Here is a 27833-nt window from a genome sequence, read left to right as displayed (position 1 = left end):
CAGCCCGCCATGAAGAGACCTGGGAGTGAAGGCCCCATGGATAGGAACGCACATACTTTATGGATCATGGGGGTCAAAGGCCCTGCGTCCTTGACTGCCGCTTCCTTCAGAGCCTGCAGTGCCCTGCTGTGCCTCAGCTGGGGTGAGCCCCGGCGCAGGTGCCCCTGTCAGGCCTGCCGGGGAAAGCCTTTGTGATCACCTGTGATCAGGTCCAAGAAATCACACCGAGGTTTGTAACCAGGAGCCGGACTCATCAGTGGAAAGAAATGGCCAGGGGTTAGAACCTAATCTGAGTGTGGATCTTTTGGGGTTGAATGTGGGTTGAGAGAAAACAGACCATGCAAGGAAGATCCTACAGCTACCCTGTCTGCTAGATCTTTCTGTGATGATGGATGTGTTCTCTACCTATGCCGAACTGTAGCAGCTACTGGCCACATGTAGCTAGCGTCACCGAATAACCGGGTTCCAAATTTATTTAAATTTAAATAATGAAACATGGAAAAGGCCATGTGTGGCAAGTCCACATAGTTTTAGCCTTCATAGCTCTGGAGTTCTTGGTCTGAGCACCTGCAGGGGTGAAGTTGCCTTTACTGAAATGGAGGGGAGTGTGGGAGGAGCAGGCCTGGTGGGAAAGGCGGGGAGTTTGGTTGGAACATGTTCAGTATGAGGTGTCGGGTTGTAGAAGGTGTTATAGCCACGAGCTTAGGAGGGGGTGTGAGTAGAGAAGAGTTCAGGGGACTGAACTCTGATGGCCTCCGGGGCCAGGAAGCAGGGGAGATGATGAGACTCCTGCTAAGGAAGTGGGATGTTTGCTGCTATAAGGTGGTCTGGGTGGGGGGAGCTGGAGCTGGAGGGAGTGGAACCCTGCAGGACTAAGGGAAGGGGAAGACAGCAGCTGTGAATGCAGAGGGAGACTTGCTGCTGCTGGTGTGGGAGGTGGAGAAAGGAAGAGTGAGCAGAGCAAGGAAATGTTTGGGTTCTCTGGAAAAGTTACCATATGCAAGGAAGTGGGGTGACCTGCGACTCCTAAGAAAGAAGCTTATGGACTCCTAAGAAAGAAGCTTATGCTCGGGGCCAGAGGCTGTCATCTTCACAGCAGTAGCTGCCGCCCCTCGAGGGGAGGCGGGTCCCACCGTGGGGCTTGTGCGGGTTAACTCCCAGGAGCCCCAGCAGCCATGCACCAGGCCGTCCAGAGGCGGAGAGCCGGGGCAGCAGCGTTCTGCGGTAGGAAACGTGTCTCTCTGCTTCCCGTCTCGTCACCCTGCTACTGTCCCCTGTTGTGACCTCGTCCAAATAAGAAGTATGTCACTTTCACACGTCTATGGTTCCTGGTTAAAGATTGCATTCAACTTGAGATTTGGACTTTCAGAGAGACCCAGGTGTCCTGGGAGCGCTTCTCCACAAGATGGAAATACGGGTCTCGTGGAAAACGTGCTCAGTAGTCCAGTGTCCTGATGGGAGGCGGGAATTGATTCTAACAAACTGGTTATTTCTTTTTTTTATTTTCATTTTTTAAGATTTTATTCATTTGAGACAGAGAGCTCAGGAGCAGTGTGGAGGGGCAGAGGGAGAGGGAGGAGCACACTCCCCCTCTGAGCCCAATGAGGGACTTGGTCCCAGGACCCTGACTGTGTGACCTGAGCCAAAGGTAGACACTGAACCGACTGAGCCACCGAGGCGCCCCAAGGTTTCACCGAACACTTTCTGTGTTTGATATTTTCCCTCCAGATTGCAGATTTGAAGGCAGCCAGGCAGCTTGCTTCTGAAATCACCTCCAGAGGAGCGTCCCTGTATGACCTGCTGGGCAAGGAGGTAGAATTGAGGGTGAGCCATGTTCAGACACTTAAATACTTTCTCAGCCTTTTTTTTTTTTTTAAAGAATTTATTTATTCATTTGACAGAGATCACAAGTAGGCAGAGAGGCAGGCAGAGAGAGAGAGAGAGGAGGAAGCAGGCTCCCTGCCTAGCAGAGAGCCCGATGCGGGACTCGATCCCAGGACCCTGAGATCATGACCTGAGCCGAAGGCAGAGGCTTAACCCACTGAGCCACCCAGGCGCCCTCTCAGCCTCTTTCAAGGCTTTTTTTCTGATTCTGCTTTTCCCCGGCCTTCCCATTTCATCACACTGTACCCGCTAAAATGAGATGATCTGCAGGGAGGTGATAGTATTAGCTGCTATTCCTACTTCTGGTGCCTGCTGGTCTGTTTTTTCATTTTTTTTTTAAAGATTTTTATTTATTTGTGTGACAGTGAGGGAGCACAAGCAGGCAGAGCAGCGGAGGGAGAAGGAGAAGCAGGCTCCCCACTGAGCAGGGAGCCCAATGTGGGGCTCGATCCCAGGACCCTGGGATCGTGACCTGAGCTGAAGGCAGTTGCTTAACCAACTGAACCACCCAGGCACCCCCGCTGGTCTGTTGTTAATAGCTTTCCCTCCTCGTTCAGGAGCGGCAGTTATGTAACATGTTCTGTAGCATGCTGCTGGAACTTTCTTCCATGCCCGTGGCAGACCTAGCAAAGTCTGGTGTTTTACCTGGAGAGCTCCGGGTTCCTGTCTACAAAGTGCTCTTCTGAGCCCATGGTTCCCACACTTTGCTTCTGCGTGGGATGCTGTGCGGTCCTGTAAAAACTACTGGTACCCAGCTTCCGTGCCAATGTCACGGGTTTGGAGTGGACCTGGGCATTGGGAGTTGTAAGTCTTGGGTGATTCTCATGTGCAGCAGAGCTGGGCAGCCCGTGACCTAGGCAGTTACTACTCATCAGCTGAAGTTGGTGTCACCATAAAAATTTGTCTGCTGTTCTTCTAGCCAATGTGAGCTGAAAAGAGTGCTTCATCTACTGTGTTTACTGAGCTGTTTAATGAGAGTATGACTTCTAAAACTCCTGTAGAGCTCCCTTTAAATCACCTGGTGTCTGGGTTGTCCCCCAAAGCAGTGAATCAGAATGTGTGGGGGTGAGAGCCAGGCATCCAGCCTTTTTTTTTCCCCTAAGATTTATTTATTTATTTTAGAGATAGAGAGAGAGAGAGAGAGAGAGAGAGAGAGAGAGAGAGAGATGTGTGGGTGGGAGGGGCAGAGGCAAAGGCAGAGAGAATCTCAAGCAGACTTTGAGTATAGAACCCAGTGTGAGGCTATATTTTGCAACTCTGAGAACTTGACCTGAGCCCAAACCAAGAGTTGATTGCTTAACCAGCTGTGTCCCTGAGGCACCCTCCAGGCATCCAGCATTTAAGGATCTCCATGGGATCCTAACATGCAGCAGAGTTTGGGATCCACTGGTTTAAGAAGTGGAGTCTTGGTTAATTCTTACCTGTAAGGGTTTATGGCATTTGAAGCATACATGCTCACCTCTAGTGGGTTTTTTGTTTTGTTTTGTTTTAAAGATTTTATTTATTTATTTATCAAAGAGGGAGCACAAGCAGGCAGAGTGGCCGACAGAGGCAGAGAGAGAAGTGGGCTCCCCGTCGAGCAAGGAGCCTGATGCGGAAATCAATTCCAGGACCCTGGGATCATGACCTGCGCCGAAGGCAGAGGCTTTAACCTACTGAGCCACCCAGGCGTCCCTTACCTCTAGTGTTTTTATTTATTTCATTTATTTGATTTTAGATTTTATTTATTTATTTGTTGGAGAGCGAGAGAGAGAGAGAGAGCACAAGCAGGGGGAGCAGAAGGCAGAGGGAGAAGCAGGCTCCCTGCTAAGCAAGGAGCAGGATCTGGGACTTGATTCCACCACCCTGAGATCCTGACCCAAGCAGAAGGCAGACGCTTAACCGACTGAGCCGCCAGGGCGCCCTCTAGTGTTTTTAAATTAAATGCGTTTAATTCATTTTACTCCAGTGAGGTTTGTCAGCCATGACTGCCCTCTCCGCCTGGCCCGCCTTCTGGCATCACTGCTCTAGTATAATGGTATTTTCTTCTGGGTTTTCATTCCTGCCCCAGGAGCAGACGGGGAGCAGGGGACTGGGATGCCAGCTCAGCGTCGCTGATGTGTTAACCTAGTGGCTGGCCAGCTGCCCAGCTGACAGAACAAAGCTGCCGCTCCTATCTCATAGCTGATTTAGATAACTAACAAGGCAGCTCCCCAGGCCTTCTGTGTTTTCTCTTTATAGTGCGGTTGTGTGCATGTGTCTCCGCACATTTCTGACAGACCTAGAGACAGACCTGTGAAGCGCTGGTCACGTGGTAACTGCCACAGAGCTGTGGCTTCATGGTGAGACTTAACCAGGATTCCACTGGGGACTCTTAGCACCATCCCGTAATGAATTGAAATAACCAGTGGCCAAAGTGTTGCCATAGGAGCCATGAATATGGTACTTCTCAAATTCTGTACAGCTGTGATCTGAGGAAGATCCCCCATCCAGTGTTGGTTTTTCATATACTCAACTAACATTCTTCGGGGACTGGCACCAACGACAGACAGGCAAGGCACTGTGATCTGTGCCCTCCGTAGCTTTCCACCAGTGTGGGCCCCGAGGGGTACCGTGGAATAAAGGAAGCCCAAGACTGAGCTGGGGAAAGTGCTACAGGAACCTCGTAACTGCATTGGCGTTGAAGTCCCATGTCTCAGAAGTTCCTGGCACTGGTATGATAGGCACAAATGCCTCCCTTGATTGGGTAGTGCTTAATGCTAGGGGTGGGGACAAGGTGACTCTTCTCATCGGTTGCAGTTGGAAGTGACAGGCAACTTAGAGGAAATGAATCATAGGAATGAGGATAGTGGCCGGCAGGGGGTTCGGACAGTTGGTTGAGCTGCACTTGGTTTGGGGTTCACCTGAACAAATATAAGTAAAGAAGCACATTTGGGAGAAAAGATGATGAGGGTAAGCCCAGTTTTGCCCCCCTGGTGTTGTGGGGATGTGGGGCCTTTAGCTGGGGAAGGCCCAGGGCACTGGAGGGAGGCTGGGTTGGCGGTAGGATCAGAAAGACATGGAGCACCTGGCTGGCTCAGTTGGTGGAGCTTATGACTCTTGATCTCAGGGTTGTGAGTTCAGGCCGCACGCTGGGGTGTAGAGAGTTCTTAAAGAGAAAAAAGAAAGAAAAGACATTTGGAAGAGGTGCTAGAAGAAGTGTTTCTGCATCCGAGATGCACCCTGTGATGGAACTTTGAGAACTAGTCCATAAGCCATATCCAGATCTGGGGATTGATTTTGAGAAGTGCTTTTCTGAAAGTGTGTGTAATTCCATTTCATTGTTTCCTGTAGGAATTGAGAACAGAAGCTATTGCCAGGCCTCTGGAAATAAACGAGACTGAAAAAGTGATGAGAATTGCAATAAAAGATATTTTGGTAAGATTATTTGCTTTTATTTAGTGTTTTTGTGCCTGGAACTTGAAAATACTGATTTAATCCCTGCCTCCTTAAGACACACCAACCCTAGGCCTAGTGACAGAGAAGGGATATGATCGCGGGGAAATGGGAAATGCAGAGGATGTTCTAGGATACATTCTAGGTTACTTACTTCCTTTTTCCCCCTTGTTATAAATATGAACAACTTCTCCCCCCAAATTTGTCAGTTTTAATAATTTAATAATTTGATTAAATTCTTCAATTTTCCTAAGTAATGCTCTATTTAATGGACTCTTCAGGGTCACCTGGGTGGTTCAGTGGTTAAAGCCTCTGCCTTCGGCTCAGGTCATGATCCCAGGGTCCTGGGATCGAGCCTCACATCGGGCTCTCTGCTCAGCAGGGAGCCTGCCTCCTCCTCCTCTCTCTCTCTGCCTGCCTCTCTGCCTACTTGTGATCTGTCTGTCAAATAAATAAAAATCTTTAAAAAATAATAATAATAATGGACTCCTCACACTTTAATCACTTCCTTGCTGCTGGGCATTTAAGTGATTTTCAGGTTTTTCATTTATTTATTTGGTGCTGAAACCTGGGCACAGATTTCTTTCTCTCTCTCTCTCGTTTTATTTTATTTTTTTAAAAGATTTTATTATTTATTTGACAGACAGAGATCACAAGTAGGCAGAGAGGCAGGCAGAGAGAGAGAGAAGCAGGCTCCCTGCTGAGCAGAGAGCCCATGTAGGGCTTGATCCCAGGACCCTGAGGTCATGACCTGAGCTGAAGGCAGAGGCTTAACCCACTGAGCCACCCAGGCGCCCATCCCTTTTTTCAAAGATTTTTTTTATTTTGCAAGAGAGAGAGGAAGCATGTGCATACACACATGCAAGCATGAGCAGGGGGAAGGGCAGAGGGAGAATCAGACTCCCTGCTAAGCAGGAAGCCGGACAAAGGACTTCATCCCAGGACCCTGACATCATGATCTGAGCAGAAGGCAGATGCTTAACTGACTGAGCCCCCCCAGGTGCCATTTTCTTTCTTTCTTCTTGAAGAATGGCTGGCACACAGGGTTAGCCCCAGGTGTGCACCGTGGATGGTGAGCACCTTTTAACGTGTCTGTGCTTGCAAAAGGTCCATGATACGTGATAATTCTGAAAACAAAACCAAAGCAATAGCATGAATACTGGGGTTATGATCTGTAGGCCATTTGTTTCAGAAAGCTAGGGGAAATTGTGTTTATCACACGGATACTTTTTTTTCACAGTTTTTTAAAAAGGATTATTAGAGTGTCTGGGTGTGTGCCTGCGCTGGCGAGACTCAGAGGGAGAGATAATGTCAAGCAGCCTCCCAGCTGAGTGCAGAGCCCAGCGCAGGGCTAGTTCCCATGACCCCGAGATCATGACCTGAGCCAGAACTGGGGTCAGACACTTAACCAACTGAGCCACCCCGGTGCCCCGCTGGTATTTCCTGTTTGAGGAGCACAGACCTTTAAAAAACTGCTTTTTTTGAAGTCAGATACATTCACTAGGTGTAGTCTGACTGATTCAGAGAAGAGTCACCGTCAGTGTGCGCTGTTCAGAAACTTGCCTTGTCTTCCTGTGAGAGTGAGCTCATACCTCTTGCGGGTTTTTCCAATGGAGAGTGATATGATTATTTTCATGAAATGATTAGTGTACTTAGTTGAAAAAAGTTCAGCCATAAATAAAGAATAAAAGTGGTTGCTCCCAGATATACACTGTCTTTGACAGTCACAGAGAGTGTCTGGGCTCCTTCAAGGAGTTCTTCATGGACCCTAGAGTGTCTCAGAGACCTGCAGGTAAACAGTCACTCAGTGTTTGCAGGGTGCGACACATTGTGCTGAAGTCCTGGGGGGAGAACCCCATGTGGGACATCAGGAACTTAAGGCCGAGTTGGCACATCAGAACCCAGAAGGCAGTGGCACACTCAGCTGGCTGGTTCCAGATGTGGTTCCTAATGCGACAGATTGCAACTGAGCCGTAGGCCTGCCCGGCCAGCTTCCCAGGCAACACAGGTGTGAAGACCGTGCATTCATTCTGACCTCCGCTTGTCAGATGAACTTGGTCTTGTGATAGAGCAGAGAGGCCTGTGGGTTTTGTCCGTGATCTCTCTTCCCCTTCACTTTGTTTCTCTGCCCCAGCTGCCCAGGCTCCCTCCCAAAGGCTCGGTCCACTGAGGGAACCGCTTTCTCGCTGACTTCACAGAGTGGTTTCCCTGTTTTAGTCTGTAGTTGAGGTGTACTTGCCAGCCGGAGGGAGGGGAAACTTTCTCTCTCAGTCCCAGCAGACAGTGGACAACGGCTGGGACCACCTGATGTTTCTTTTTGTCCCCTGGTGCATATATCCTGGGATCCAGATGTTTGTAACTAGGGGAGTGAGCGGAACAGTGAGAATAAAGGCAGACGGACAAGCCAGAGTGGTACGGCAGCCGTGTGAGCCAATGACCACACATGACGTCTGGGCCTGCTCCCTCTGCTCTGGACACTGTTCCTTCCATCCTCCCTTGTTTGCGTGGCTACAAACACCCTCTTCTCAGGGGAAAGGATGATCATTTTTTCTGGGCCTGTGTGACCTCCTGTCTGGAAACGGCTAACTGAGTGATGGCTTGGGGGAGGGGAGTGTGCTCTGTGTGTTTACTTTTGCTTTTATGCAGCATGATGTCGCTGTGCCTGAGGAGCTATGGAATTCCTCTCTTCCGGGAGCCACATGGGAATTGCTTCCTGGGCCTTCGTCTCATTCATTTCCTATTCGACGCAGGCGCAGGTGCAGAAGACTAAAGATCTGCTCAACAACGTGGCCTCTGACGAAGCTAACCTAGAAGCCAAGATCGAGAAGAGGAAGTTAGAACTGGAACGAAATCGGAAGCGGCTTCAGACTCTGCAGAGTGTCAGGTAGATCCAAATCCCTGAAGAGTGGGTGGAAAGTTGTCTTGCACGTTCTAGCAGCGTGAGGACAAGTGGTCAGTGGTGGTAGCCCCTCGGGCGTGGGGCCATCTGGACTGAGGGTGTGGGGGCCACATGGGTCCTAACATGCGCCCTGCCAGACTCGTTGTCTTTACTGTTCTCAGTATGCCTGGGAAACGGCTCCATTCAGGGTTCTATGGTTTCTTGGAATGCAGGGCAGAGTAAGTGAACCCAGAGGGTGACAGTTACCCAAAGCTCGTCTCCATGAACGAGGTTTAAGCAGAAGCACGCTTACCATTTCTTAGTTTGAGCAGATTTTAGACCTTTGTAATTCTTCACCAGTTCATCTTTCTTTTGACTTTGCCCCTCTGAAAGGACCTTTTTCCAGGGACTCTGAATGGTACCGTCCAGGTCTTCGGAGCCTTTCAAGTGGGTTCCTCGCATTTTCTTAGAGCCTTTCTCTCGCTCATTTTGCACCCTCCTTCTCTTGCTCCGTCTCTTGTCAGTCTTTCTCCTGCATCACTACTCTGCTTTTTCATTCTGCCTTTATTTTTCTCTCTTCCTTCCATCTGTGTAGCTGTGCATCTGTCTGAATGTCATGCTTTTTGGAGATACTGGTGACTGGCCCACACCCTGCCACTAATCCTGACATCTGTGGGAAGATAGCCCCTGCAGACATGAGTAACCCAGGGAGCGGAGCCACAGGCAAGCCCATGCCCCTTCCACCTTTGTAGTCTGGGCCACCTGATACGTGTGTCTCATTAAAAAATTCTGTCTCGGGGCGCCTGGGTGGCTCAGTGGGTTAAGCCTCTGCCTTTGGCCCAGGTCGTGATCTCAGGGTTCTGGGATCAAGCCCCACATGGGGCTCTCTGCTCGGAAGGGAGCCTGCTTCCCCCTCTCTCTCTGCCTGCCTCTGTGCCTACTTTTGATCTCTCTCTCTGTGTCAAATAAATAAATAAAATATATATTTTTTTTTTTTAAAGATTTTATTTATTTATTTGACAGAGAGATCACAAGCAGGCAGAGAGATAGGAGGAAGCAGGCTCCCCGCTGAGTTTTTTTTTTTTTGCTTCCCCCTCTCTCTCTGCCTGCCTCCTCTCTCCCTGTGTTTGTTCTCTCTGTCAAATAAATAAATAAAATCTTTAAAAAAAAAAAATATATATTTTATTTATTTATTTGACAGAGAGATCACAAGCAGGCAGAGAGAGAGGAGGAAGCAGGCTCCCCGCTGAGCAGAGAGCCCGATGCGGGGCTCGATCCCAGGACTCTGAGATCATGACCTGAGCCGAAGGCAGCGGCTTAACCCACTGAGCCACCCAGGTGCCCCTAAATAAAATATTTTTTAAAAAATTCTGCCTCTCGGGCATAAATTCATTTTTGTTAAGCCTCATGGCCTTTCAATAGAAAAGTTTCTGTATTTTGCTCTAGTTCCAAAGATTATTTATTATTTTTTAGTGTATCTGTTTGTATTTTTATTAATTTTTTTAAAAGATTTTATTTATTTATTTGACAGAGAGATAGAAAGCACAAGTAGGCAGAGCAGCAGGCAGAGGGAGAGGGAAAAGCAGTCTGTCTGCTGAGCAGGGAGCCCAGTGCGGAACTTGATCCCAGGACCCTGGCATCATGACCTGAGCCAAAGGCAGCTGCTTAACTGACTGAGCCACCCAGGCGCCCCTTATTTATATTTTAAAAGATTTTATTTATTTATTAGAGCACAGAAACCACGGGGGGGCAGCACAGAGGGAAAGGGGGAAGCAAGCTCCCAGCTGAGCACGGAGCCAGATGGAGGACTCAATCCCAGGCCCCTGGGATCATGACCCGAATGGAAAGCAGACACTTAACCAACTGAGCCACCCAGGCGCCCCTGTTTATATTGGTAAAAGAAGAGAGTTTTCCCAGGGCGCCTGGGTGGCTTAGTGGCTTAAAGCTTCTGCCTTTGGCTCGGGTCATGATCCCAGAGTCCTGGAATCGAGCCCCGCATCGGGCTCTCTGCTCAGCAGGGAGCCTGCTTCCTCCTTTCTCTCTCTCTGCCTGCCTCTCTGCCTACATGTAATTTCTATCTGTCAAATAAATGAATAAAATCTTAAAAAAAAGTTTTCCCTTTAAGATAAAAAATAAGAGAAAAGAATAGATTCAGCAAACCAGTTGAAACAGGTTTTTGTGTTATGGTTTTGGTTTTCGATTTTATATTGTTAAACCTTAGCTTTGGGGACGCCTGGCGGTGCAGTGTTAAGCATTGGACTCTTGGTTTCAGCTCAGGTCGTGGTGCAGCCCCATGTCGGGCCCCCACTCAGCGTGAGTCTGCTTGAAGGTCCTCTCCCTCCCTCTCCTTCTGCCCCTCCCTGTGTGCAATCTCTCTCTCTCAAGAAAAAAAAATTATAAAGTCTTTTTTAAAAATTTAGCTTTAGGGCGCCTGGGTGGCTCAGAGGGTTAAAGCCTCTGCCTTTGGCTCAGGTCATGATCCCAGGGTCCTGGGATCGAGTCCCACGTCGGGCTCTTCTGCTCAGCAGGGAGCCTGCTCCCCCCCCCACCCCGCCTGCCTCTCTGCCTACTTGTGATCTGTATCTGTCAAATAAATAAAATCTTTTTTTTTTTAAGATTTGATTTATTTATTTGACAGAGAGAGGTCAGAAGTAGGCAGAGAGGCAGGCAGAGAGAGAGGAGGAAGCAGGCTCCCTGCCAAGCAGAGAGCCCGATGCGGTGCCCGATTCCAGGACCCCGGGATCATGACCTGAGCCGAAGGCAGAAGCCTAACCCACTGAGCCACCCAGGTGCCCCAATAAATAAAATCTTTAAAAAAAAAAATGTAGCTTTAATTTGTTGCAACCTGCGTTTCCCTTTTTTGGCAGCTGAATACATTTTGGAGCATGCAGACAGCGAGTATTACGCTTAAGTAAGATAATGTGTGTACTTCTTGATTTTGTGAGGTGTATGTGATACAAGGTAACTTTTTTTTTTTAAAGGTACGGGGCCCAATTCCAGGACCCCGGGATCATGACCCGAGCCGAAGGCAGAGGCTTACCCCACTGAGCCACCCAGGCGCCCCACAAGATAACTTTTTAAGTCTATTAAAATCCAAGGCATGTTGAGTAAGAGAAAAGACTGCAAAGCTTCATTGAAGATAATAAACTTAATGATGCTTAAAAGTATGTGCCATGTATGTATCCATGCATAGGAAAGTCTGGAAGAATGCTTATCAATTATTAAGTGCTTATATATGGTGATAGGATTATGAGTAATTTTTTTTAAAGATTTTATTTATTTATTTGAGAGAGAGAGAACATGAGAGGGCAGAGGGTCATAGGGAGCCTGACATGGGACTCGATCCCATGGGATTATGACCTGAGCCAAAGGCAGTTGCTTAACCAACTGAGCCACCCAGGCGACCCGGATTATGAGTAATTTTTACTTTAGACTTCATACTTTCAGGATTATTTCAAATTTTTACAAAGAGCTTTTGATTGTTTTGGGGTGGGTTTTTTTTTGTTTTTGTTTTGTTTTTATTTGAGAGAGAGAGCATGCACAAGCAGGGGGACCAGCAGAGAGAGGGAGAGGGAGAAGCAGGCTTCCCACTGAGCAGGGAGCCCAACATGGGACTCGATCCCAGGACCCTGGGATCATGACCCTATCCAAAGGCAGACAACTGAGCCACCCAGGTGCCCCTAAGAGCTTCTGATTTATTTATTTATTTATTTTTAAAGATTTTATTTATTTGACACAGAGAGAGAGACATCACAAGTAGGCAGAGCAGCAAGCAGAGAAAGAGGGGGAAGCAGGCTCCCTGCTGAGCAGAGAGCCTTATGCGGGGCTCGATCCCAGGACCCTGGGATCATGACCTGAGCCAAAGGCAGAGGTTTTAACCCACTGAGCCACCCAGGGGCCCTGAGCTTTTGATTTAAAAAAAAAAATAATAATAAGTATGTTCATTTTGGGGGGGGCAGAGAAAAGGAAAATTAACTTTATTTATTAAGATTTTATTTATTTATGGGCGCCTGGGTGGCTCAGTGGGTTAAGCCGCTGCCTTCGGCTCAGGTCATGATCCCAGGGTCCTGGGATAGAGTCCCGCATCGGGCTCTCTGCTCAGCAGGGAGCCTGCTTCCCTTCCTCTCTCTCTGCCTGCCTCTCTGCCTACTTGTGATCTCTGTCTGTCAAATAAATAAATAAAATCTTTAAAGAAAAAAAGATTTTATTTATTTATTTGACAGAGAGAGATCACAAGTAGGCAGAGGCAGGCAGAGAGAGAGAAGAGGAAGCAAGCTTCCCCCTGAGTAGGGAGCCTGATACAGAGCTCGATCCCAGGACCCTGAGATCATGACCTGGGCCAAAGGACAGGTGCCCTGTCTGAGCCACCCAGGTGCCCTGGAAAATTAACTTGAAGCAGCTACAAGTGGAAGAACCATCTCCAGCTACAGGCTTTCCACAGCAAACCATGGTGGGACCCAGAACTCACAGTATAGTTTCAAAGTTCTGTATGTTCATTAATCTTTCACTTTTTTTTTTTTTATTTGACAGAGAGATCACAAGTAGGCAGAGAGGCAGGCAGAGAGAGAGGAAGGGAAGCAGGCTCCCTGCTGAGCAGATAGCCCGATGTGGGGCTTGATCCCAGGACTCCGGGATCATGACCTGAGCTGAAGGCAGAGGCTTTAACCCACTGAGCCACCCAGGCGCCCCAGTCTTTCACTTTTTATTTCATTTGGTTGTTCCAGGCCAGCGTTTATGGATGAATATGAGAAGATCGAGGAGGAGTTGCAAAAGCAGTACGACATTTATCTAGAGAAATTTCGAAATCTGGCTTATCTGGAACAGCAGCTTGAAGACCATCACAGGATGGAGCAAGAGAGGTTTGAGGCAAGTGCTTGGCCCGTAGGTCCGCCTAGACCATTCGGCTGGGTTAGTATGTACTTGCTGACGCGTCCGTTTGCAAATAGCATTGTGGAAAAAATAAATCTGTGAGTGTTTTTTCACCGCGATCAAGTTTGAGGATTGCTCATGTAATTCTTTTGTGTTGCTTTTAGTGTAGCCTGGACTCGAGGGTTGTTGGCTCTCTGATGGGTTTGGTCAGTTAGACCGCACATAGGACCGACGTGTGACCTGTGTCATTGCACAGACTCAGCTTAGAAGAGCCTGTGCTTGCTTCAGTGCTGTGCTGTCACTGACTTGAAATTCCTCACAGTTTCTTTTTTAAGATTTTATTTATTTATTTGAGAGAGAGATAGAGAGAACACGAGGGGGAGAAGGTAATAGGGAGAAGCAGACTCCCCATCTAGCTGGGAGCCCGATGCCGGGACTCAATCCTGGGACCCTGTTGGGACCATGACCTGAGCCGAACGCAGATGCTTAACCAACTGAGCCATCCAGATGCCCCGAAATTCTTCATAATTTTTAAAATGCATTTTAATTTGTACTGAGTTCCACAGACTAGGTGACTGGTCTTGGGTAAAGATCTAAAAACTTGCTTGGTCAGTTCACTGAAAGATTTCTCCTGGTTAATTGAATCATCCAAACCTGTGTATCAGAGATGAAGAGGAAAATAAAGAGGAAATGCGGTTTATTGATTATTGTGGGAAATGTGTATGACCCAGAACCAGAGATTTTACAGGCTCCTCTCATCCCAGTGTTCAAGGCCATTTAGGAAAGAGCATTTCAGGTCCCATGAGCTGATAAATACGGAATTCAGAGCAAAGGAAATTGGACCAAGTTACTATCAGGTTTTGAATTACCTGGATGGCAATTATTATTATATTTTTTTTTTGTCTTTTTTTCAGAGAGAGAGAGAGGGAGAGCACAAGCAGGCAGAGCAGCAGGCAGAGGCAGAGAGAGAAGCAGGCTCCCTGTTGAGCAAGAAGCCCGAGACGGGACTCGATCCCAGGACCTTGGGATCATGACTTGAGCCGAAGGCAGCGGTCCAAACAACGGAGCCACCCAGGCGTCCCGTTACTATCAGTTTTTTAATTGTCCTTATGCCTTGGGGTTATTTCTACTTACCCCAGGAGTGGTCACTTGGAATCTGTGTTCATGATGAAATCGGTCTACAGTCTCCCTTCCTCACGCTGTCCTTGACAGCTTTGGGTATAAAGGTTACGCTCACCTTCCTACAAACCTGGGTGTTTGGAACACGCGAAGCTGCCCTGGGGCACAGGAGGCCTGGCTGGAGGTAGGTTCCGCCCTCCTGCGGGCACCTTTCCCTCGACGAGGAGCCCGCTGCCACCGTTGCTCTAGGGTAAGGGCAGGCTGGGAGCCACGGGTCTGGGACGGGCACATTTGGAGAGCAGTGGCAAAAGTCTGGAGTTCAGGACATTTTAAAAGTTGGGTGTCTGGGCCAGTGACGGTAAAGTGATCCTTCCGCGCTGTCGTGTGGGGCCGCTGAGCGGGCAGAGAGCGTGCCGGGAGCGGGGAGCGCGCCTTGGGCCGCGCGTGCCTCCATCCTTCGGCAGCCGCTCGGCGCTTCTGCTGTGCTCGCAGCTCCGCTCCGTGCTTACAGCGCCGGCCCCTCGCGCTAGCTCGTGCACAAAACAGTGCTCTCTTTTTAATGTTTTAGAACAACAGAGTTTTAAAAGCCAGTCTCCTCTCCCGTTCTCTCTTTTGACGGTGATCAGGGCCACATTGGGCAGCCCAGCTGAAGCATTAGCTTTTGTCCCCCTAGGAGTTAGACGAGTGTTTCTTTCTTTCTCTTTTCATCCTAATCAGTCTCACCATTTTGCTTCTTTTGGGGCTGGAGTCGTGCAGAACTTTAGTCTTTAGGAGCAGGAGGCCCATACTATCCCATAGTTTATGCGTCTGTTCCTGTGTCCACATCCCACGGCGGCACCCATGGTCACACGTGATGGCCTCTTGCCATGTCACTGCATTCTCCGCAGGGCTGGGAGGGCCAGTCACCCCCTCTGGCTGCCTCCGGTTCTCTGGGCTGCTGCTGGCGGAGAGCGGGGCGAGTGGCCCGGCCTGAGCCGGTGCTCAGGTGGTGGTGTTCTCTTCGCATCGTTTAGATCTCCGCAGGTTCTGTAGCCCGGACTTAGCTCTATGTACCCAGATGCTAAAGAATAATAAAACGGCCCCAAAAAGGGTCCTGTCTTCTGAGTTTTGTGTTTGCTGTTCCATAGGAAGCCGAGAACACTCTGCGCCTGATGCAGAACAAGCTGAAGGAGGAGGAGAAGCGTCTGCTCCGCAGCGGAAGTAAGGCCAGGCTCCCGGTCAGCGCGGTCTCCCCGGGCGAGCGCAGAGGGGCCTCAGAAAACCTCTGTGTGTATTTTATTTCTTTTTAAAAGGCAGTTTTCTCACAAGTTTTTTATCAGGTACCATTTTAATTCACTCCAGAGCTTAAGGGGCTGGTTCAAGTTACATAACATTTAAAGCACTTTGGTTTTCTTGTCACCTAAAATACCGTTTTCCTGTTTGAAGGCTACTGTTGGTTTGAATTGCAGATAATACGTAACTAGGAAAGAGAACCGGGTCTCAGAGGTCTGTAGGGTGCCTTGTTTTCGGGCAGACTGATGGAAAGCAAGTGTCGTGATGCCGTGCATGCAAATGGCTCAGTTGCCTAGAGTGAGTCCCCTACCTACATACCTGTCCTAGGCACCCAGTGACCCAAGATGATCAGCGAGGCTGTCGTCTGTAGGGAAATGGGGTTACCTATATATAGGAGCTTGATGCTGGGGAAGACTGTTCTCCACGACTGGCTAGCGTGCTTCATCCATGAACTTGACCGAGATGTCAGGTCAGCCTCAGGACCAGTGGCAGCACGTGGTCTTCATGCTGCGTGTCTCAGACTGCCTCCTTCTCTTCCTTGCTGCTCTCTTTTTTAAGATGAAATATTTTATTCTCCTGTGCTTGAGGATGCCATACCTCGGGCTTCAGGCTTGTACGTAAGCTCTCTCTCTCTGTATCTCTCTCCTTTCGTACTTGTTACATGCCTCTCTCTCCTAAATCTCAGGAAACTCTGGAGGGAGAATAGGGACTGCTGGAAAATCCTGTAGGGGCAAGTGTAGGGAATTCCAAGGGCCTCTCTAGCCAAAGCAGCCCCTCACCTTTATGGTTCCAGGTCAGCCAGGAGAGCCTGAAGCAGCCCTAAGTGATAAGCCTGCGTGGAGTTTATCCCCTCCCGAGAGGCCCAGCACAGGTAAGAGCCCTGATGGGTTGGCTGCACCTTCTTCTGTTCCCAGGCCAGCACGTGAGGCCTTTCTCACTGATCTTGCTTTATTCTTCTGAACTCAGACTTAATTTTGTGATCCGTAGGTTTGGGATCTCTTGAAGGACAAGCACTCATAGGAGCATCTCTGATTTAGCTTTTTTGGGAAAAATAATTTCCAGCTTAAAGCAACTGAATGAAGGATAGCACTTAATTAGCTTGGGATGGGCGAAGAAGTTAGGAAAATTTGAAGGACTGTTCTCAGTTCTGCTCAGCCGGAAGTTCTTATGTTGTTCTGCCTGTCTTTGTTTTGCTGTATATGTGGGAACATTGCCCAGAGAATTGGGATTGGGGAGGCGGATATAAAAAGGAAGACTTTCTGAACAACTTCTCTGAAAAGAAAGACCTACTAGAACACAGACATGAATTATGGGTGAGAGTGAGCAAAATCCAGGAGCTGGAAGAGATCATCGTGTTTAGACCACTCTGCAGGCACCTGATCAAGTGCCGGAAGCATTGTTGAGTCTCTCTTCTGGGCGTGAAGGATTCATTAATGGACAAAAGACAGGGATCTCTGCTTTAAGCAGTGTACTTGCCAGTGAGGAGACGAGCATAGAGCAAGCTGTGTGCAGAAGGTAAAAAATGCCCTGGGGAGTACAGTAGAGCAGAGAAGGGGGTGGAGAGGGTGGGATGGAATTGTATTTTAAGTAGGGGTCTGCGTAGGCATCTCTGTAGGCCTCAGTAGGAGATGCTGTTGAAGCAAAGCCTCAGTCTGTGGATGTGGGGAGAAAGGAGGCACCAGGTGAGAGTCCTGGGAGTCTGTAAGAGCGTGGGAAGCAGAGCCCAGTGAGGCAATGAGCTCTGCTGAATGTGTGAATGCAGGACTTGAACTCAGGCAGGACAGACGAGCTGGAAGGCGGATCGTGTGCTGAAGGGCTCCCATCTGACGCTCCTGTCTTCTCTGTTGAGCAGGAGTTGAAGTCACCAAACTGGCTTTGTGGGTTTGGAGGAAGGGACTTGAAGAAGAGAGAGAAAATCTGAGTGCTTAGGGATAGGAGAATGCCCTAGGAGCAAGGTTAAGTATTTTGTTCGGTTGCTCTGTGCTAGAAGTAAGGCAGCCTTCATCTTCCCACCATCCTTTTAAACCTTGCTACGGGTGGTAAATTCATAAAATGACTGAGAAATTTATAGAAAGCACTTCAGTAACCTTGCTGTGGTTTAGTTTTTATGTTCTAGTGGAGAGCAGATATTCCTGCATTTAACACTTACTTTACTGCCTGCCTCCTGCATGCAGGCATTGTGCCGGCGCTCGGGACGCGGTGAGGCATGAGGCGCTCGGGAAGCTCGGAGGCTGGAACTGTGCTGCCCAGTACCTCACCGCAAGCCACGCGTGACTCTTTTTGGTTTTTTTAAAAGATTTTATTTATTTGACAGAGAGAGAGAGAGATCACAAGTAGGTAGAGAGGCAGGCAGAGAGAGGAAGGGAAGCAGGCTCCCCGCCGAGCAGAGAGCCCGATGTGGGGCTCGATCCCCAAACCCTAGGATCATGACCTGAGCTGAAGGCAGAGGCTTAACCCACTGAGCCACGCAGGCGCCCCAACCATGTATGACTCTTGAGCACTTCAGGTGTGGCTGGTCTAAACTGAGCTTTGCTGTTTGTGGAAAATATACACCAGGTTTTGAAAACTTAATATGATAGAAAAGTACAATTACTCATTAATTAATATTTTACATTGTATATTGAAATGATATTTTGGATATACTGGGTTAAGTTAAAATTAATTTACCTGTTTTCTTTTTACTTTAACGTTGTTACTAAATGATTTGAAATTACATCTGCCAGCAGGCATTACATTTGGACTGTACTGATCTCAAAGGAGACACAAAGGAACTGCCCGTAATTGAAGTGGGTATGAAGTGTATCTTCATTGTGGTTTTGACGTGAATTCCTCTGATAGCTAATGAAATGGAGCATCTTTTCTTTGCTCATTGGCTATTCATATAAATCTTCTTTGGAGACTTCTGTCTATTCAGGTCCTTTGGACATTTTTAAATTGGGTTATTTTTTATTAGTGAATTGCTAGAGTTCTTATATAGATTCTGGATACTAGATCCTTATGTGATTTGTGATTTGCAGATATTTTCTCTCATTCTCTGGGCTGTCTTTGCACTTTCCCGGTGATGGCTTCTGCTGCCCAAAGTTTTAATGAAGTCCACGCCATCAGTTGTCCTTTTGTCACTTGTGTTTTTAGCGTCACATCTAAGAAACCATTGCCTAATTTAAGGCCACCAGGATTTACCCCTAGGTTTTTTTCCAGGACTTTTACAATTACAACTCTTAATTTAGATTTCTGATCCATTTTTAGTTAATTTTTGCATGTGGTGTGAGGTAGGGATCCAACCTCATTGTTGGGTATGGGGCTGTCCAGTCGTTCAATACCATCTGTTGGAAAGACTATTCTTGACTCTGAATTTTATGGGCGTTCTTGTCTGCCATACTTAATTATATATTTTTTAAAGACTTTATATGAGAGAGAGTGAGTGAGAGCACATAAGCAGGGGAAGTGGCAGGCAGAAGGAGAGGGAGAAGAGACGGAGAGTTTGATCCCAGGACCTGGAGACTGTGACCCAAGCCGAGGACAGACACTTAACCACTGAGCCACCCTGGCACCTTTCCATGCTTCATTTTTTTATTTTTTATTTTTTATTTTTTATTTTTTATTTTTTTTAATTTTATTTATTTATTTGACAGACAGAGATCACAAGTAGGCAGAGAGGCAGGCAGAGAGAGAGGAAGGGAAGCAGGCTCCCTGCTGAGCAGAGAGCCGGATGTGGGACTCGATCCCAGGACCCTGGGATCATGACCTGAGCCGAAGGCAGCGGCTCAACGCACTGAGCCACCCAGGCGCCCAATGCTTCATTTTTTTAAAAAAGATTTTATTTATTTATTCGACAGAGAAAGAGAACACGAGAAGGCAGAGAGGAGGCAGAGAGAGGGGAGGAAGCAGGCTTTCTGCTGAGCAGAAAGTTGGATGCAGGGCTCAATCCCAGGACCCCAAGATCATGACCCGAGCCGAAGGCAGAGGTTTAACCCACTGAGGCACCCAGGTGCCCCAGGAATTTCATTTTAGTCATAAATTTGTGTTAATATTTCAGCATGTTCTTTGAGTAGGCTTCTATGAGGTGGTAGTGATCAGCTAGGTTGTGCTGAGGCCCGTGCTGGGTGCTCATCCTCATGCTTGCCCAGGCTCCCAGGTTTGCCTTTCCGTGCGGAGAGCACGGCTCGTCCTCTGCGGGGAGGGAAGTGGAGCCCTTTCCCTCAGTGCCCAGCTGGATGCAGCTGCCGTTTCCCTACCCCCATCACAGGGGCTAAGCAAAGCCTTTTCATAGATACACAATTACTGTCCTTCCACACTGATTTCTAACTCAGTGATCAGAACAGCAACTGCAAACTCCTTCAGTTCTGTCCTCCAAAACCAGTGTGTCTCCCTGGTCACAGGGAATCAGGCTGGACGGTGAAAACTTTTTCTCTCCACTGTGGAAACACTCCTTCTCTAGGTTCGCTGTCGGAAGCGTCCCACCAGAGTCCCAGAGAGTATTTAAGAAATCAGTGTATAAGGCTGTTGCACTGAGAACGATCTCTCTTTATATATGCCCGTGATGGAATTCTCTCCTGGAAGCAGTGTCCTGAGTACCAGCTCCCGTCACCGTGCACTAGGTCGCCATCTTTCGTGGGCCAGCCGCGTGCTTGGACGTTGCTGGCCTGGTCTCTGTCTTGCCTGCGGGCTTGTTTGGCGCAGTCACTCACCTTTGCAGTGGGTTCCACTTCTTCATCTTCGTTCTCCACAAAGAGCTCAAGTTGGGGTAACACTGAACAGAGAATGATCCCCCCCAACTAACCAAGAACTTCCAGCTACCTTGACAGCTGGCTGTTCAATTTTTAGTTTCAGCCGCCGGCATAGTGTTTCTAGTTGATGTATTCTGATGCCTTGCTTTGGAAGGTTATTTAAAAACAAAATAAAACAAATAAACCAGTATATCATTGTCTGCGTTAACTTCTAAGTATCTACAGGCAAATCCCGAGAGTCTCATAAATCTAATGCGCTAAAAGAAGCCTGAGAAGTGCAGACGGTTTTGCACAGAGCCTTGTGGCTAGAAGCTGTTCTAGCAGCAATGATGGAGCCCCCCTTTCGTTCTGTGTTCTTGTGTTCTCCTAGGTAATGATGACTCGGACATTGACATCCAGGAAGATGACGAATCTGACAGTGAACTGGAGGAGCGGCGACTGTCTAAGCCACGGACGGCCATGGAGGTGCTCATGCAAGGTACCGCACTGCTCTCCTCGCCCTCCTCCCGGCGCCCTGGCGCAGAACGCTGCCTCTCGTGTAGCCGGACTAAGCCCTTCAGCTGCTCACCTTTGCTGCTAATACTCTTACCTGTGGTGCCAAGAAAAGCTGGTTGTTCTTTGTGGCCCGGGTTTCTCACAGAGGCCACGGCAATCCCCAGCCTCTGGCACAGAGCTGTATTCTACCCGTTTTGGGTCCAAACTGCTCTCAGTGCAGTGGCGTCCCCTGTGATCAGAGAACCCGTGCATAGAGAAGGGATTCACACAACCATCTCTGCCTTTTTTTTTTTTTAAGATTTTATTTATTTATTTAACAGACAGAGATCACAAGTAGGCAGAGAGAGAGAGAGAGAGAGAGAGAGAGAGAGAGAGGAGGAAGCAGGCTCCCCACTGAGCAGAGAGCCCGATGTGGGGCTCGATCCCAGGCCCCTGGGATCATGACCTGAGCCGAAGGCAGAGGCTTTAACCCACTGAGCCACCCAGGCGCCCCCCATCTCTGCCTTTTAAAAATCTTCTAGTTTCTACTTTTTCACTGCTAAGCACTCAAGTCAAAAAAAATCTGTGGAGCAGATGTGGGTGTTCCCCAGGGGTCTTCTTCATGTCCCACTTTCCACCCTAGAGGGGTCCTGGTCAGTGGCTGGGGGATGGGTCTTTCCAAATTGCCTTTCCACACGTATACAGTGAAATACAGACACAAAGATCGGCTGAGACATCTTTTAACCTAAATGGTACCAGACTTTGTGTATTGTTCTCAACTTGATTTTTTAAAAATTATTAAATATATTAGAACTCCTTCCATGTCAGCAAACTAGAAATCTGCTTCATTCTTTTGACAGCTGCAGAGTGTTCCGTAGCATGACCGTACCCATAATTTACTTGGGCATTCACATATTAAAAGATCCTTAAAAAAAATTTTATTTTTCCGGGACGCCTGGGTGGCTCAGTTGGTTAAGCGGCTGCCTTCGGCTCCGGTCGTGATCCCAGGGTCCGGGATCGAGTCCCGCATCCGGCTCCTTGCTCCGCGGGGAGCCTGCTTCTCCCTCTACCTCTCTGTCTGCCTGTGCTCGCTCTCTCTCTCTCTCTCTCTCTGACAAATAAATAAAATCTTTAAAAAAAAAATTTATTTTTCCTCTTTCCTTTGTATATACATCTTTCTGCTTATCTGCAATGTTTGTACCATTAAACGTAGGATTCTTAGGTCAAAGGTTATATAAATCTTTGTTTTGGTAGATACCACTAAGTTGCTTTATATTTGTCTTTAAAACATCTATCTACCAGCTGTTAATTTTTGGAGCAGTTTGCATTTTTATATACGTGGTACATTTCTGAGGTAAATTATCTTCATTTTATATTAAGTTTTGCTGCTAACTGCTCTTTTTTCGATTTTTACTTATTTATTTGTCAGAGAGAGAGCGCACATAAGCAGGGGGTGCAGCTGGTGGAGGGAGAAGCAGGCTCCCCACTGAGCAAGGAGCCTGATGCAGGACTTGATCCCAGGACCCTGGGATCATGACCCAAGCTGAAGGCAGATGCTTAACCCACTGAGCCACCGAGGCATCCCAGTCTTTTTTTTTCTTTTAAAGGTTTTAAAATTTATTTTAGAGAGAGAGTGAGCAGGGGTGTGATGGGGGGTGGGCAGAGGGAACGGGAGAGAGGATCTCAAGCAGACTCCATACCGAATGTGGAGCCCAACCCAGGGCTTGATCCCATGACCCTGAGTTCACGACCTGAGCTGAAATCAAGAGATGCTCAACAACTGAGCCACCCGGGCGCCCCTTTCCTCTTAGTTTTAACAGCTTCATCATGCAAATAGAGGCTAGGGGTCATGACTCCCACTCAGCAGGTGGGAGCTGAGGCTCTGAAAAGGGATGTGATCGTCTCAGGAAACCCTGATAGAGGCACTGGTGCTCCTGAATTCTGCTGACCGCCCAGCCACCAGAAGGAAAATCTCAGAACTGTAAATAAGGGCTTTAGACAACACAAGGTTTGCATTTTATCTGATCAAGGGTGGTCACCCCGGGCCTGTCCCAAGCGAGCTCCTCTCTGAGCTGCCCTCCCTGCCTTCACCCTGCAGCGTGGACCTGGGTCCCTGGTGCTCCTTTCTCAGGGGTGGAGTGTGAGAGTGGCTGTCTGCCTCCCGCCAGTGAAGGACAGCTCCTGGGTGTTTGCATAAGTCACAGCCAGGTGACCGTGACTTCCAGAGGAGAGGGGAGAATCACTGAGGCAATGTGGGTGTTTTGAAAGATGAATTAATAGCGATCCTTAGAAGTTTCCCTCTTCGGAGATCAGACATAGGTTCAGATACGAGTAACACTGGTCCGTGCAGCGAGGCGGCCTTTCTTTTTTCAGCAGATGGCACAGCTCTTCTACCATATAGATACTCAGAGTGGGGGTTAGTGGTTTTTCTGAAAACATGTCCAGGATGCATATTTAGTGTTCTGGTTTGAGTTGTGATTGTATTTTATTGCCTTTTTCCTTTTTCTCAAAGTGGAAATGCGGAAAATCCATTACAGTTTTGATCATTTAGATGAGACTTAAGTAAATTTTTTAGTTGATTCTTGTTTTTCCCAATTTTCTAAGGGAAACAAATCTTGAATGCCATTTCTTGCCCCTCCCCCTTTTTTAACAAGGTTTTCATAATTTCTTCACACTTTGGTTCTCCTTAGGAAGACCTGGCAAACGCATCGTGGGCACAATGCAGGGCGGAGACTCCGATGATGACGTGAGTCCCGACCAGCTCCCTTTAGCAGCTCTGTTCTTCTCGCTCCCGGGCTGGTTTCGTAGACTGGCTGAGCCAACAGGCTGGGCGTGAGGGGCTGCCTCCCAGCCTGGCCTGCTGCTGGCTGTGCGCTGGAGTTCGAGGAGCCCCACTCTTCTCTGCTTGTGGATGGCTCTTTTCTTTTCAAATGAATGTGCTTGCCCTCCCCCCACCTTTTTTTCCTTCTCACTATTCTTTCCATTCTCGCTTTCCAAAGATGGAAGCAGCACCAGCTCTCTTAGGTAAATGCAAGACTTCCAGCTCCAAGAAGCAGGTTGGTTTTCTTTTTCATTGTGTGTGTGTGTGTGTGTGTGTGTGTGTGTGTGTGTGTGTGTTAGCCGACTCAGGGCCAGCAGAGAGCCTTCACCAGAAGTGATGTCTCTGTCTCCTGGGCGAGAGAATGCATTCTCCTGCAGAGAATAGTGCAGTTGCCTGGAGGTTCCTTGCAGGAGAGGGGCGTTGAGTGCTGAGCCAAGAGATGAGAAAGGCTATTAGGTCCTTGAAGTGTAACCTGGAAAAGAAGGGAACCTGCTGAGGGCCCGGGGTCAAGACCAACCCTCTCTTCAATTCCATTCTGGGGAGGAAACAGGAAAAGGAGGCTCTCTTGAGACAAGGACATCAGGCTGGGCAGGAGGCTGCGACCTCAGGCTGCTGGCGCCTTGCGTGTACTTGAGGTAATACTGACGGGAAGACTCACTAGAATGGGGCCCTGCTGCCAGGGCTGCCCCATCCATCACCCTGGGCCTGCCTTCTTTGTGGCAGCCTCTGGTAAGCCTGTGAGGCAAAGGGTGATTAGGCTGACAGACCACAGACCTCCTTATCAGGTCGTTCCCACATGTGTCTGGAGCATGGCTGTAGTGGCTACACTACAGAGCATGAGCCTGACCTCCTTGTACAAAAGATTCCTTTATTTAGTACCAACAGTATATTTTGTGACTAAAATCCACAGAGGGAGAGAGAGGTCACTCAGGTTTGCTGGCCAAGATGCACAAAGAAGATCGAGCCTAGAAGTCACAGAAGGTAGTCTTAGAGAAGCAGAGAAACCACGTCGGGCATTTTCTAACAGTCAGGGACGGGTGGTTATGTAGCTTCCGCCCATCCATCTTAGCCATTCGAGGTAGAAATAAGTCTGGCCTGGGTGCTGGGGATGCCCGGACAGCTCCGTCTGGCATCTTGTCTTCCGATCTGCCTGGTCACACGTGTAGCTTTCGCAGAGCAAAAGTCCGAGCTACGGCTGACGTCTCCCCTGTGCCTTGTGTCGCTTGTTTGTTTCCGGGACGCTGCCTCCACACGCTCCGCAGGCACGCGGCCTTGTCCTTCACGGGCTCACTCTTCCACTTGACAGATACGTACCGAGTGGCTGTTACGTGCAAGTGTTAGAGGTGATGGGCTGCACGTCCCTGTCCTCAGGGAGCTTAAATTCCAGCAGGAATCAACCGGCATGTCAGGTCACAGTAGCAAGGAGAAAAACAAAGCAGTTCAGGAGCAGAGTGACAGGGTTGAAGGAGATTGCTGTCTTTTGGGAAGTCTGGGAATATCTCTCTGGTAAGGTGACATTTGGGCAGAGGCCTGAATGGAAGGAAGGATGTGGTGCAGGGAGGGGCATCTGAGGCCCAGGGACCAGAGATGGTAGCGTGGCTGGGGTGGAGTGGGCTGGGGGCGGGAGCTGCGAGAGGCAGCAAGGGCCAGGCAGAGCTTTGCAGGACATGACGAGGACCCAGAGTTTCTCTGAGCGCAGTGGGAAGGGGCCGGAAATCATGAGCCCTGCGGTGCCAAGAGCTAACATTTAAGAGACACCGTCGGGAGGCGTCTATAGTAGTCCGGAGGTGCCGGCGGCTCAGCCTAAGGTAGTGGCAGCAGAGGTGTAAAGAAGTGGTCGGACTCTGGATGTTTTCCAAGGTCAGAACATTGAAGTGTTGTTATTGGGCGTGGGGTGTGAGAAAGAGAGACAGAAATGGGTCATGATGGGCTAACAGTACGCATAGAGTCTGCATTTCCCCGAGCTGGGGCAGGCCTGAGCAGGGGCTTGGAGAGCAGCACAGGAGTTCGGACATTTTGTATGCGCGTTGCCTGCTGGCCATCCATGTGCTGGGGTTGAGTAACCAGTTGGAGTTCAAGTGTGGTGTGCAAGGTCAGGTCTGGGCTGGTTGAATTTGAGAGCCATCATAATCAGGTGGTCTTCCAGCCACAAGGGTACGTGTGATTGTGTGGGGGAGAGAGTAGAAAGAGAAGAGGGGGCCCAAGGCTCTGAGCTGAGCCGAGTCGCAGAGTCATGGAGATGGAGGGTGTGGGGGTGTGCGAGACTGGGACGATGCCTGAGTGAGGTGGGGCCGGCGGCCAGACGGAAGGGCGCCTGCAGCAGACCCACTTTCAGGGAAGGGGCGGTCCTGCGTCCGATGCGGCCTGGAGGTCAGGAGACACCTGAGACTCACCACTGGATGTGAGTCCGCTGAGTGTTTCAGTGGATTGGCAAGGTGCAGTCCTGCTGGGTGTGCCGAGGAGGTCGTGAGAGGGGAAACCAGTAGGGTCGTGGGTTCAGAATTCCTTCGAGGAGTTTCATTGTTGTGGGGGTAAAGGAACAGGGCAGAGCAGCTGGGGAGGAAGGTGGGATACACTTTGGGGTTTTTGTTTTGCTTTGTGTTTTTAAGAAGAAGGAAATTGCCACATGTTATGTATGCTGGTGGGAATGATCTAGCTCGAGGGGCTGGCCATCTTGGTTTACCTGGGAAACAGGACCTGCAGTTTTAAAACCTGGCCGAGTTGGTCAACTTAGATCGAGGTGATGGAGAGAGCGTTCCGCTTATTTTGCTAATACCCATTCCCTGTGTGGCTTTCCATCCCTAATCTGGTAAACGGCAAAAACCAAGCAAACCAAAAAACCCAGCCCTCCTAATCTGCAAGCCCCACCCTCCTTGCTGTGCTCTGGTGGGTGTCCGGTTCCCCAGGGGCAGAGCAGGGTCTGGGGAGTTGCGGTGCAGATCCAGTGGTGGTGCTGAGACCTCGGTGGGGAAGCCAGCCCCTGCGGCTACACGCTGCCATCTGGAGGTCGCTGGTCAGCTGATGCAGTCGTGTGTGTATTTCTGCCAGCGGTGTGAGACCGGGGTCCCCCTCACGCCTCCGCAGCCCGACTGCTGCTCCGCCCAGCTCTGCCTTCACTTGCGGGTGTTGCTGGTTACTGAGCTGCTGGTGAACGAGGGTGAGGGTCTCGGCTGACATGCTGCAGGGAGTGAGATGGGCCCTCAGTTGTCTTTGCTGTCTTCCTGTAGGAGGACTCCGAGGACAGTGAGATTGACATGGAGGGGGATGAAGATGACGATTTGGAAGAAGAGAGTGTTGCTCTCTCGCCAGCTAAGCCCGCTCGAAGGGTCCGGAAGCCTGAGCCCCTGGATGAGAGCGACAATGACTTCTGACCCCTTTGCCCAAAGGACCACACTGATTAAATCCCTCAGATCTATAGGTAAAAGGGAAGTTGGAAGGTTAGAAAGGAAACCTATTTTGTTCACTAAACCAGCTGGACTCGTTGTTAATGAACACCACCTATTTGCTCTGTAGCCTCCCCTGTGTTACCCCGCAGAGCTTCAGCGAGAACTGAAGCAAGTCCCAGATGGGATGTGGGTTTAGTCTTACTTGTCTCCTGAAACGTGGGAAATGCAAGTGTTCTTAGAGATGCACCTGTTCGGGACAGACACCCCAGGAGAAGGGATGGCGGCATCAGGTCTCGGCTATCGTTGTGATGTGTTTTCCTGTCACAGGCGGGGGAACGGACATGGGGCTGGGCTCCAGGACTGTTCAGGAATTGTGAGGAAGTGTCCAAGTCCTCCTCACCGGTACAGTTTGGAACACTTACTGTACATCGGCTTTTAACTCTAGCTTTTGTTTTGTCATCCTATTTTCTTGCTTCTGTACATTCACAATACCCAGCTTTAAATGTATTTTGCTAAAATGTTCCGAATGAACGTTAGCTAAGTTAGATGAAAACCCACTGTCCTTAAAGATCAGGTAACAGAGATACGCTGCAGAATGTAAATGCTCCATTTTCTCTCAGAAGGTTGGCATTCCTCCTCAGGAAAGCAAATAAAGAAGTGTTGGTACACACTTGTGTTTCTGACTCTAAAAAGATGAACCAGAATGCGTTAGATTGAGTAGCACTAGAATAATTAGCCTGATGTGAAGTGAGAAGTGGCAGATGGAGTCGTTTTGTTTTTCTGATGCGGAAAACACAGAGCAGTTTTCATTTAGATTTCAGTTCTAAAGTCAGAAGTCTTCTGAAGTTATTTAATTCATGATAAATGTATTTAATTCCATGTTTTTATATCATTATGTAAGTTTTACTTGAAAGTATAATTAACGTTGTTTATTTGCACTATAATGTGAATACATAGGAGAAGTTCATAGGTTACTGTGGTACGTGTAA

At 48.8% G+C, this 27833-nt stretch overlaps 1 protein-coding gene across 3 annotated transcripts in view; it reads left to right on the top strand.

Annotated features, from left to right (window-relative positions):
* Window positions 1-27514, top strand: part of LOC111156148 (clusterin associated protein 1) — a 35747-nt gene extending 8233 nt beyond the window's left edge. Inside the window, exons 5-13 of one of the 3 annotated variants that reach the window (XM_022516835.1) lie at window positions 1729-1824; window positions 5197-5280; window positions 8049-8182; window positions 12901-13042; window positions 15292-15364; window positions 20534-20641; window positions 23328-23383; window positions 23637-23693; window positions 26686-27514. In XM_022516835.1, coding sequence (XP_022372543.1) covers window positions 1729-1824; window positions 5197-5280; window positions 8049-8182; window positions 12901-13042; window positions 15292-15364; window positions 20534-20641; window positions 23328-23383; window positions 23637-23693; window positions 26686-26829 — 894 coding nt within the window. In that variant the 3' untranslated portion in view covers window positions 26830-27514. Of the gene's footprint in view, window positions 1-1728; window positions 1825-5196; window positions 5281-8048; window positions 8183-12900; window positions 13043-15291; window positions 15365-16229; window positions 16308-20533; window positions 20642-23327; window positions 23384-23636; window positions 23694-26685 lie in introns of all 3 variants that reach the window. The other 2 variants (XM_022516834.1, XM_022516836.1) reach the window with 2 other exon arrangements.
* Window positions 27515-27833: the final 319 nt, after the last annotated feature.

Source organism: Enhydra lutris, unplaced genomic scaffold, assembly GCF_002288905.1.
Source record: "Enhydra lutris kenyoni isolate GAN:26980312 unplaced genomic scaffold, ASM228890v2 scaffoldscaffold45, whole genome shotgun sequence".
In the NCBI taxonomy this organism is placed as follows: domain Eukaryota; kingdom Metazoa; phylum Chordata; class Mammalia; order Carnivora; family Mustelidae; genus Enhydra; species Enhydra lutris.
This window is presented reverse-complemented; position numbering and strand designations above follow the sequence as displayed.